The sequence below is a fragment of the Corvus hawaiiensis genome, chromosome 3 (assembly GCF_020740725.1).
Source record: "Corvus hawaiiensis isolate bCorHaw1 chromosome 3, bCorHaw1.pri.cur, whole genome shotgun sequence".
Lineage (NCBI taxonomy): Eukaryota > Metazoa > Chordata > Aves > Passeriformes > Corvidae > Corvus > Corvus hawaiiensis.
Genome location: NC_063215.1, coordinates 108776305 through 108788443, shown reverse-complemented (window position 1 = coordinate 108788443; position 12139 = coordinate 108776305). Strand labels below are relative to the sequence as shown.

Here is a 12139-nt window from a genome sequence, read left to right as displayed (position 1 = left end):
CAATTAGTCTGTAGACTTGAGCCTGTGTTTTCTGTTTCCTGGCTGAGGGCTTCAACTGCTGCTGTTGCTTTTTCAAACAGGAGCAAATGACTCTTTTGTCTTTATGACTTGTGCCTTTATGGCTTGAGAGCAGCCCTTGCGTTAATTTGTTTCTTTGTTTTTTGACTAAAAGGGCCTAAAACCAAAGCAGTGGACATTCCAGAAGAGTTAAGTAGAACACTTTAAGTTAAAGAATATGTTTTAGGCCTGCAGGAAGCAGGCCTGAGGCCTAGCACAAATTGGTGCCAGAGTAAAGTGCCTTTCTGTGCTTGTGCTCTTCTGCTCTGCCTGTGCTTTTGTGTTCCCCTGGACACAGTGGGAAGTGTTGTCATTTCCTGGGACCTTTGTCTAAGGCAACTGGTTTTCTTTTCAAGGTGATTCTTATGTTTCCCCTCATGACTTCCCCAGGTGACCAACCTTTGCTCAAAGGTGTCTTACTCTGCAATCGTCACTCTTGGAGAGCTCTTTGTGACCTTGCAGAAGGACATGGACTCGGAGGTGGATGAGGTTGCTCGGGTCCTTCTCCAGATGGTGTGGAACTCCCCAGAGTTTGTCCAGAAAGCAGCCAGTCACACCCTGGGAGTCATGGTGGAGCATGTGACTCCTGCACGAGCAATGACTGCTCTCATGGACAGTGGAGTCCAGTAGGTTCTTCTTCTCTTAGTGATATTCTTCACCTTCTATTGTGTGGGGGGGAGAAGGGCTGAGAGAGAGAATGGGAATGGTGGGAGGGAAGGGTCCTGTATCCTGCATCTTCTGTGATCTCAGTGACTTGATTCTCCAATCAACCTCACTTCTTTCCTCTTGTCACCTATTTCTGCCCTCATGCAGCCTTTTAGTTGACAGAATCACAGAGCTGTAGAATATGCTGAGTTGGAAGGGGCCCATCAGGATCACTGAGTCCAGCTCCTGCCCTTGCACAGAACAAACACGCCAAGGGTCACACCATGTGCCTGAGAGCGTTGTCCAAAGGCTTCCTGAACTCTCTCAGGCTTGGTGCTGTGACCAGTGCCCTGGGGAGCCTGTTCCAGTGCCCAGCCACCGTCTGGGTGAAAAACTTTTTCCTGATATCCAACCTCAACCTCCCCTGACTCAGCTTGCTGCTGCTTCCTGGAGTTCTCCCAGTCTGTCCGAGTTGCCTAGATGTGGTGAATGGTGGGCAAGTGAAAGTGCCTGCAAAGGCTAAGGATAGAGCCCTGTGGTTTTGTGGGAAGAGGGACAATTGCAACTGCAGCTGTGAGCGCTCTTTGATATTTCACAGCCCTAACCACAGAGGCCTTGGGAAAAACCATGCATCCTCATTATGCCATTCACTTGAGAAGTAAGGAGGGTTCTTGCTGGGGCATGGAGCACATGGGGGAGAACGTGCTGGGTGTGGCACAGCCTGCACAGCAGGTGCAGCTCCTGCCAAGAGGCGTCTTGTATGACTGTCCTGGCCTTAGAGCCCCACTTGCTATTCAAACTGATGTCTCATGTTAGCCTTGAGATGATGAATCACTGTACAGGCACCTTCACAGGCCGACTGCCATGGGACAGCTGAAGCAGGTGCTGCCTTAAGTGTTGGTGCTGGGCCTGATAGTCCCCAAGAGACACTGTCTAGAACAGGACAAGCTGGCTAAACTGACTGCCACCCTTTTCTCAGCTTTGGAAAAGGGGGAAACGTTCAGATGTATCTCCTGCCAAGCCTCACAGAAGAAACTGGCTGCATTGCTGGATATTCTGCAACTTCATGTCCCACAGCGTGTTTTCCCTGCATTTGTTTCTTTCCCAAGGTCTGCAGATTTGGGGGTAAATGGGTGGAAATATCCTTAGTCCTGCTGCGGCTCTCTGTGTAGTGGCTGGCCCCTGATGGGTCCGCCTGGGTTGTCTTTAATTTCCCTCTTTCTCAGAGTGAATTTGGGGAAAGACATTGAGTATCAGATAGTGCAAGGAGACTGAATTCCTCACTCTTGCTTGCAGGCAGTCCTTCTGTACAGTGCTAACTTTGTGTTTCTCTGCGGACAGAACCTTCTACAGGTGTCCCAAGTGTCAGGGAGAACCCAGGCCTCCTTCCCCCAGCAATGACAGGGAGCATGCTCTGGCCAAGGCCTGCGCTGTGTCTCCCTGCTCCCTGTGCCCCAGTGTCCGCTCTCTTCTTCCCAGGAGCCGCCACGTCCCGGTGCGGAAGTGCGCGGCCCAACTCCTCCTGTCCTTGATGGAGAAAACTGGAGTCACGAAGCTCGCAGGAACGCCCAGGGCTGAGAGGCTGGCGCACGCGGCAGGGACGCTTGCTCAGGACTGTCACGAGGACACAAGGTAATGATCTTCATTTCACCTCCTAAAACAGGAAAACTGTTGGGTGTCTGGCTGTAAAGGGCAAAACCACAAAAGAGTGGAAGCTAAAGGAAATATTAAGTTCCCTCACTGTGTGGATGAGGTTCACAGAGTCACGGAATACGCTGAGTTGGAAGGGACCCATCAGGGTCATCGAGTCCAGCTCCTGCCTGTGTGCAGGGCCCCCCAAGAGTCACTCCATGTGCCCGAGAGCATTGTCCAAAGGCTTCTTGAGCTCTGTCAGGCTTGGTGCTGTGACCACTGCCCTGGCTTGTCTGGGGAAATGACTGTGCTGGGGAACGTGAGGTTGTCCCGCAAGAGGGAGCATTGCCAACTTCCTGGGACTTGAATGATTCCTTCCTGAGATCAAAAGAGCCATCAGATGAGCCAGTCAAACAGTTTTGCTTGGCCTTAGGTGCACAAGACAAAGCCAAAATGTTGGCTAATGTCCATCACTGAAGGATCCCATACATCTATTTCTCATTAACTTAAGACTTTCCTAGAAATATTCCAGGGGTCTTTAGCCAATGTATTCAGTCTTTCTAAACCTCTTCTGCAGATTTCTATAATGCTCTTATCTGTGGCTGAATGACCTCCAAATTGCTTCTTGAAGAAAACTGTGGTTTCCTAGTGGCAAAATCAACCCAAACCACCCAAATCCTCTTACTTTGAGGATTCAATTCCCATTAATAGCTGCCAAGAATGCATGAGCAACTAGCTGTCCCTGTGCATACATATGGTATAGAATAATCAAAAGCAAGCATGAGGCATTTGGTCCTGGCTTCCCTGCCAGTTAAAGAAAGGCAAATTACTGTGCAATGGCAGCAAGACACTGCTAATAAGCTCTGACTCAAAGCAGAGGTGTTTTGCTTGTTCCCTGGGATCCTTCGATGCCACAGAAGCGCACCCACAGTTTCAGAGTGAGATTGTATTTTTCTGTTGCCCCACGTTCTCCTCTTGCCTCTTGTGTTCAGCTGACAGCACTGTGCAGTGACAAGTGGAGGTAAATCTCTCTCTTTGCTGAGTAGGTAATGCCTTCTCATGCAGGTATGGCAGCTGCTGAGGTTAAGGTATCAGCTTATTCTGTTAACGCTCCTCCTTTGTTTGTTCACCTTCCTTTCTTTCCTTTCCTTTCCTTCCTTTCCTTCCTTTCCTTGCTCTCCTTCCTTCCTTCCTGTTTTAGGCATTTTGGACAGGAGATGGTGAAAATGATGGTGAATCACCAAAAATTTAACAGGCTTTTGGAACAATCTCTTTCCACCCGTGACCTGGAAGATATTCTAACAAGAATGAAGAAGAAAGTAAGTGCTTGGTAGGAGAAATGTCTCCTTTGTGCAAGTATTGCCACTGCTGATATGACATCAAACATACCTAATCTTATCTCATTCCTTTTCTGCCAAATCAATTTGCTCCTGGGAATGAACTGTTGATCCGTAGCCTGTTCATCTGCAGAGCACAAAGGAACTGATAGTATTAGGGGAAAAGTGGGGTATTGGATATTTTGAATATCGGCCACAAACAGGGAAGGGAAAGAGGAGAAAATGGGTTTACATTTAAGCATAACCCCCCACCCCACTATCCCTACTCTGCCCCCAGTGACGCAATTAAGTGAGAACAGTGCTTCTGGAGATAACAGTCTTTGCAAAAGACACAGGAAGCAGTAGTGCCAAGAAAATTTCCAAATATACAAAAGATGTCCCAGTCAATCCTAAATACTACAATTACTGTCTGTCTTCTGGGAATACTGCCCTGCTGTCATGCCCTGTGGAGCTGGAAGAAGCTTGGTGAATTCAGCAGCATCCAGTGGAAAATCATTTGTTTGCTTGGGGGTTTTTTAATTCTTTTTACCTACGTTATAGAAGGGAGTGTGCCTTTGTGCAGCAACAGGGAGAGTGAGTGTGGAACCAAATCAACTTCCAACACAATGGGCTAACCTCCAAAGAGTCCAAATTTTTCTGCAGCTTTCTTTAAGAGCATTAGTTCCCTACCAGTTTGCATTATTCCCATTTATGCTCAAGAGGAATGAATTGGGGATTTTAGACTGCTGCTCAGTATGGTAGCAGCCATAACCTGCCTTGGGCTATTGAAAACAAAGAGTTGGCATCACTGAACCTCTGGCCTGTTTCCTTCTGTAAGTTCGGAAAGGTTTGCCCAAGCCTTGGTAGCAGTGATCCTGGTTATAAGTTGTGTTTTAAACAGGTAATTTCCTATTTTACATTCTAAAGATCCATGGGGTTTCTTTATGCCTTTGTAGGGGATGGAAACGCAGAAGGGTGAACAGCCATCTGTCGAGAAGCCTGTGAAGAAGAGGAGCGATGGCTCGAAGAAGCCCCAGGCCACATTGCCTTCTAGTAAACGGTACTGAGCACTTTAGTTAGATGTGACAAAGCACATGGCAAGCTTTACATGTCTCTTCCTCAGGAAAATCTTTCTGGTGGAGATGACCTGTGCCAGAGATTGTTTCCTTTCCCTACAAATGCTCTATCATAAAAAATGTCTCCTTCTGCATTACGCTGAACACAACTTCTCTGGAAGGGCTTCCGCAAAAAATGGGCGACAAAAAGACACCCATTGGTTGCAGCTCAGAAGATCCAGTGCAGTGGCAAGGACAGTGCTGTGGAGGCTGTGAGAGGGCCATGTCTCCGCCGCCTCACTTGGGACAAGTAAATTCAAGCAGGGTTTTTTTCCTCTGAGAGCAGTCTTTTTCAGATGGGTGTTTTGATGAGAAGTCCCAGTCTAGAAGCAAGATGCCATTCCCCAAAATAGCACTTCCCATGCACGTGGTTTGGCCTTCCTGAGTCATGGTTTTCTTACCCTCAGACAGTACCAAGATGAGTAGTAAGTAGCAAGCCAGTTCCTGAGCAACTTTGGTCAACAGGTGTCTCAATGTGGACGTTTTGTCTTGACATTCCTGTCCTTCATACTGTTTGCTTGATGGACAGCATGTTTGGTTTATTTCCCCCTGGGCTGCAATCAGCATTTGAGACAGGAATTTGGTCCTTGCTGTCTCTTCCTGCCAGTGGGAGAGCTACTTGTACCTGTTGTCCTCTGATAACAGAGGGGATTTATTTAGCTCTCTCATGCTCAGCGCTGGCAGGAGAGTGACCACATGCCTCAGTAGCATAGTCAGGATCTTCCCATGCTCATGGAAGGGACAGGCTGATCCAAGAGAGTTGTTCCCAGTGGGTTTGTTAAGCTGTGGATCTAGTCTCTAGGGAAGCAATCATGTGAGCGTAGTGCTGGGATGTCTGGCTTCTGTTTTTATCCCTGTTACGGATTTTCTGGATCCTTCAGATATGCCCCTATCCATCTGTTCAGATGCATCTGAGCTGCTTTTCCAGATTGTCATGCCTGCTGTAGAGACACTTCTCCAGAGAGATGAGTTTCCTTATTATAAGACACACACCTGCCTTATGATGAGGCATTTAAACTTGGAAGTAGCGTCTCTCTTTCCTCACAAAGCAGTGCGACATGTGTACCTGGGAAGCTGTCTGGAGATAAGTGAGATGCATCTCATCCTTGGTTTTCCTGAGTAAGCACTGGTGAGAATGTTGCTTGCAGATTGTCTCCTGTAATGATTGTCATGAGGTCTCACGTTGTTTTTCAGATCAGGATTTTCTAGCTTGAAATCACATCATTAGGAAACCTCCCCAAGATGTTCTGCTCACAATTAACTGAAGGTATGATCACCAACAGGTCCTCATTTGGTTTTATTCTCCAGGGTGAAGTCTACCTCTGATGGACGCCTCCTACGCCGCCCAAAAGCCCAGGTCACGTTACCTCCGGCTGTGGAAGAAACGGAGCCGCTCCAGAAGCTGTACAATCTCCTGGAAGCCAAGGAGTTTAAGACACGGATGGAAGGAGTGGCACTCCTCCTAGACCTGTGCAAAAGCAGCCCCCAGCTCATCTCCACTAACACTGTCCAAGTATGTAGGGTGTCTTCATTGTTCCTTTCCTTTAGCTCCTTTCCCAAGCCTGTAGCAGGCAAGTTAATTCAGTGTGTCTTGGCACTACATCCTGGCTGTGTGGGACAGGCTGGTGCCTCTTACCCTGAAATATTTAATTCAGGTCCACGCTTCAGGACAAGTTCTTTCAGTCCAGATGTATTTGTCTGGCAGGTGCCTATTGATGCTGTTCATCAGATGAGGACAGAGTTTTCTGCTGGTGTAACTTCTGCTGTCTCCTACTCCCACTTGGGTTAAGTGAAGGGAATCCAGCCACTGAAAGCGTGGCAATTATTCTCTAGACAAAAAAATGGGTTTGGATGGGGAAGAGAAGTATCAGGCTGGGCTGGTTTAAACCAAGTTTTTTAAAAGGATACTTCTGTAAACTCCGACTTGTCTTGCACAGGCACAACTCTGGCTACTCGTTTCCATCGGCATCCCTAGTCCTCTTGGTAAAGACGGTGCTCACCCTTCTTGGGGGGGGTCTTTTTTTCTTTTTGGAAAAGGAGGGAAATGGCTAGGGACAGATCTCTTCCTTCTCCTCCCAGTAGCTGCTTTTTCCCTTTGTCCAGAAAATGGTGCCTGATAATGTGGCTGTCAAGGGACTGAACCTGCTCTAATGAGAGCGGTACAGCACATTAAATTTCAGAAGTCTACCTGCTAGGTAGACAATTGGTCTGGATCCTGGAAGAGTTGATCAGAGCCCTGCACTTCTCCAGACACAGGTTCTGAGACAGATGGAACAAAACCTGGATCTCCTCCAGCCATAGTTTTGGCAAAATCATAACTGCCCTCAGAACTTGAGGCAACTGTGTAGAAAAAGGGGCATTGTAAATATCTGGTTGCATACTTCGAAAGCAAAGATACCGTTTTGCATCAATAAATGGGATGAATTTAATGACTGAAATGTGGAGAGAAACACCATAGGAACTATCCTGTCCCCACCCAAACGTTTTCAAAATATATGAAAATCTTTCAACCAGCATGAGGTTGCGCAACCATTCCAGAGAGTGGCCCACAGGAAAATTGTGCAAGCAAGTGCTGACCTGACAGGAAGGATCACTTTCATCTTTTACATTGCTGAGTGCTCACTTCTGCATCCCTTCTTCAAACAAGGACATTTTAATCCAGCTTTCATGTTGTTTGTTCTCTTCACAGATTTTTGATTATTTTGTCCCGAGACTTGGTGATACGCACAAGAAAGTGAAGCAGAAGGCGCTGGATGTGCTGGCTGAAATCATAGGCATCCTGAAAGATGGCTTAAACCCAGTGATCATCTGTTTGGTTGAAGGAATAACAAACAACCTAAACTCAAAGGACCCCGGGGTTTATGCCGCAGCTGTGAAAGCGCTGGAAGAATCCATGGCTCACTTAGGTAAGGCTGAGCCCTGGCATGGACTCTCCTCAAGTGTGTCTCTGCCTCTGCGAGTCAAGAGAACGCTGAGTGCCTTGACAGCTGTTGTTGTCTGTGGAAACCTCCAGCTGACATCCACCAGAAGCTGTGCAGGTGCAGTCCTTACGCACCAGTCCCCCACCAGGCTTGAATGTGCATTGGCATTTCCCAAAAGTCCCAGGAGCCCTTGGCTCTGTGCTGCTTGTCTGAAGAGGAAGTGCTGGACTACAGCTTTGCTGGAATTCAGGGCCAAAGGGATTTTTGGAGTTTGCCTGGGCCCCAGTTGACTTCCCAAATGAATAGCTTTGCTGTTGGCATGAAGGGACACTGGCGCATCAGAACCTCTGCAGAGCAGCCTCCTGGAAGGCTCCACATTATAGGCATTAGCTTCATTAGGACAGCAGGATCAGTTCTTTACTGCATGCTTGCATGAAGATCATTTGGGACCTCCTTTTTGTATCTCATGCAGGAAAGGAGCTCTTAATAATACCCTGCTACTGAAACCCACACTGGGGTGTAGCTCTATAGTGGTTCCCAATGAAGCAGATTGCCTGCTTTGTCACTGCCAGCCCTGTGACCCTGTGAGGGACCAAACTTCATCCCACACACGTTCTGTCTCCAGGAAAAGCTTGCCTTGGCTTATTAGAGTGGTAGGACTGGAGGCTTGTAGGCCAATGCAGGCAACAGCAAATTCAAACAAGACCCCCGAAACCGCAACAGATAGGCACAATGAAAACCAAAATACATACGCCGGTCAAGTATTGGGAAATCAGTTCATTTTCCAGTCTCTCTGCCAAGATTTGATTTCACAGATGTTACAGAAACCCACAGGCTACTGAGGCACTGAGCAGTAATAGCTCTTGTATGAGTAACTTGGAGTCTTGTTCCTAGATCCACACAGGTAACCTGACAATTTAAAAACAGCTTATCTGTTGCAGTGGGGATACTGCAACACGCATATATCAAACCAGGAGTCCCGTGGAAAAGAAATATATATGGACAGACAGATTCTTGATAGCTTTTTCAGAGAGATGTTTATTTCTCCAGCCGCATGGCCGGGGCTCTGCTGAGGAACTGTCCCAGTCACGGGACCAAGGGTCCTTCTGCTCGCGCAGGGAACACAAACCAACCAATGGGAAACAAAGGTGACCAGGGGCAGGGAAACCCCGTGTCTGTGCCCTCAGGGCCCCTCTCCCAGGGCTACACGGCAGGGGAGGGACCCCAACACCTCACCCGTTTTATTTTAATAAAAGGAGAATGAAAACAACTGGATAAACATAACAAGAACAGTTTCAAAACAAAACAAGCCACCCTCCTGAGTCTTTAAATGTCCAATCAGATTCTGTGGAACATCTTAGGGCTGACAGAAGGGAGACAGAACTCTGAGCATGCTTTGTGGGGAAACTGAGGCAGGAGAGGGTTTAACTTCTTCCCTCCCCCTTTTCATCCCCCACTCGGCATTGGAAAGGGATTTTTGGGGACACAATTGGCAAAAGCATGGTTTTGTGAGGGAAACCATGGATGAAAAAACGGATTGGGAATACACTGGGGGTAATAGGACATAGGGTAAAAGGGAAAGGTGGGATTAGGAAAGGGAGACTGTAGGGGGGCTTACAATGGAGATATTGTCTAACATGACTACGATTTTTTGCATATATACTGCCTTTTACAGAAACACCATCAGGCCCATTGACCTGCGATGCTTGTAACCCTTTTCTCCCTAGTACAATATTAAATTCCACCACCTCTCCATCTCCCAAGCTTGGGATCCATTTTTCAGGGTTATTCTTTTTAATAGCAGTTCTATGCACGAATATGTCTTGCTGGTTGTCACACCTTGTTATAAAACCATAATTTTGCTTAACATTATACCATTTTACTATCCCTAAGGTCTTAGTTACTATGATCTTTTCGTTTTTCCGAGTGGCTGCTGTTTTCTGTCTCGCTGCGTCTTTGCTCTCTCCTTCGGTCGCTCCCGTGTTGGAATTGTCGGAGCTGCTCGTGCCTGCGCGCTCTTCCCGGGGTCGCGTTCGGGGCTGCGCAGGCCGGGCCGGGAGGCGACGCACTTATCCTTCAGGTGGGAATGGAGGTGTGAATTTTGGAGCCTTCTCACCCTTTTCCATAGGGGAGAGAGAAGATCACTTCTGCAAAGCTCTGGGATGCAAAACCTTTTCACTGCTTACGTGTGATTGAACTCTTGAGGTCCCTGATGTGAAATGTTTAACATAGCTCCTGGTACAGCAGACAACTTTGGATTTAAAATGTGAAAGGAGAGCTTTTCTTTTGGAATTTAAAATCCTCCCAAGTAGGCTGGAAGGAAAGAAGAAAAGGATTCAAAAATCAGCAGGAATTTCCTTTCTTTTACAAAATGTAGTTGCCCCTGCCCTTTCCCACCCCAGTGTCCTTTCTCTTATGACCTCAGAAGAGAGAGCAGAAATGTGTGTTTCCCTTGTAGATAAAGTATCCCTGATGAAAGAGTTCAGCCACCGCAGGAGTGAACTGAAGGGCCAAGCTCTGCTGGATGTCACGGAGCATCTCGCAGGTATGGCCTCCCCTTCTAAGGCAAGAGGTCTTCCGAGGCAGAATTTACAGGGAATGCCAGTGAATAGACACTAGAGTGGCTCCTCCAAATCAGGAGGTGCTGAGCTTGTCCCTCCTGCCCAATACCCATGGAAGGTGTATTGGGCAGGTTTTCCCTGGCTGCTGCAGAGGTGTGCAGCATCTGAGATGGGGGCGGCACTCGGCCTCGGGGCTGAGCTCTCACTGGGGCATCTCAGAAGCTGCCTCCAGGAAAGGGAGGGGCTAAAAGTTCCCAAGCTGGCTCCTCTCTTGGAAGCTCAGGGACAGCTCTGATCCTTTAGGGAAAATGGTGGCAAATGCTGTTTCAGGGGATCGGTTTGTTTTGTCCTCACAGAATTCTTGCTTTGCTCTTGGAAAGTTTTGAGGCGGAAGCCTGCAGTGCCTGGGGGTCACCGTTTGGTCCAAACTCAGCACACATGTTAGAGGCACGGATTTTGTGCAAGGCAGCCTTTGGGGGCAGAGGGGGGGTGCTGAGGCTCCCTGCCTGTGCTGTGGAAGTGCCATTGGACTGAGCATTTCAGGGTGTGCAGTCAGGGTCTTCCTATGTCAGCGCTGCCCAAAATGCTCCAAATGCAGCTGAAAATTGATTGCTCAGAGGAGCTTGCTATGTCAGCAATAGCCAAGGGATGGGAAAATGATAACCTCAATATATGCTAGAGAAGATAGTGTATAGCCTTGCTTTATTTATAGCCTTGCTTTAGCTGGGGCTAAATCCACTGCTAATTATGCCAGGTCACAAAAACGGAGTCATCCTTTTTATTAGAAATCTCTCAATTACCTCTCTAAAGTGCCTTTCAAACCTTCAGCAGTGGGTTTAGACAACTTCTAAATGGAAATAAACAGCAATTTGACATTTTGGTCATTCATCATGCTGGAAACAGATTGTGGAATGATTTAGTAAAGGTGTGAAGTGTGCCACAGGTACAAGGCTCGGATCTGGAGAAATTAGTCCTGAGGGCTTGGTGGTTCTGTTTTGGGGATGTTCAGCTGCTTTGCCCATTTCTGGATCATGGGGCTCTCTCTGTTATTTCACTGATCTTAGCCAGAGAGACTCCCAAAATCACAACTCGAGGTAGATCCTTGTTTGCATTAAGGCTGGTGGTTAAGAAGTTTGCGTCTCTCTTCCGGCAGCGCTTGTGGCATGGGTTTATCCCAGGAGCCCCGAAGTCGTCCAGCGCTACGCCCTGCCCGTGCTCTGGTCCTTCCTGGGGAACAAGGCGCTGCCTGTCCGAAGCGCCAATGTCCGCACTGTGGTCACCAAGCTTGCCTGCGCCCTCTACAAGGTGATGGGCGCCAAGCTGAGGAAGCATGCTGCCAGCCAGCCTCCGCATGTGCGGGAAAACCTCTCCGACATTTTGGGCTGGTGAAGGCTCGATGACCTGCAGAGAGATGACAAAGTGCTGAGTTGGACACCTCCGGACGTGACTTCTTAGCTGTGCCAAAAAGGACAGAATGCAAAGGAAGGGTGTGCACCTGCCCCCGCTCTCTCCACCCCCCTTCCTAGTCGTGGCATGGGGTGCCTGAAGCAACTTCCAATTGAGGACAAGGTGAAGGCTGAGCATGGCTCAGCCTCACAAAGAGGTAAGGCGGGAGCTGGGCCGCTCTCTGGCGGGAGGAAGGCTCTTGTGCCAGCCTAGAGAGCCTGGGCACATTGCCAGGGAACAGTTCTGCCCTGCATGTGCCCCCTGCACTGAGCTGTGCTGCTCCCAGTGCCCCGTGGAGCTGTAGGGCTGCTCAGCTGTGGGGCCGGGAGAGGAGCAGGAGGGTGCGTGTGCAGCTGAGCCATTCCTGGAAAGCACAGGCCTCTGGGCTCCCTGCTGTCCCAGGGCAGCCCAGAGGCCAGGCTGTTCCTGTGCTGGCTCTGTGCAAG

The 12139-nt window shown here is 48.5% G+C and overlaps 1 protein-coding gene across 1 annotated transcript; it reads left to right on the top strand.

Annotated features, from left to right (window-relative positions):
* The first annotated feature begins 7280 nt into the window (after positions 1-7280).
* On the top strand, positions 7281-11784 carry LOC125322378 (TOG array regulator of axonemal microtubules protein 2-like). Its single transcript, XM_048296034.1, has 3 exons — positions 7281-7334; positions 7455-7671; positions 11401-11784. The coding sequence occupies exons 1-3, from the start codon at positions 7281-7283 to the stop codon at positions 11634-11636; spliced, it is 507 nt and encodes a 168-aa protein (XP_048151991.1). The 3' UTR covers positions 11637-11784.
* The last annotated feature ends 355 nt before the right edge of the window (positions 11785-12139 follow it).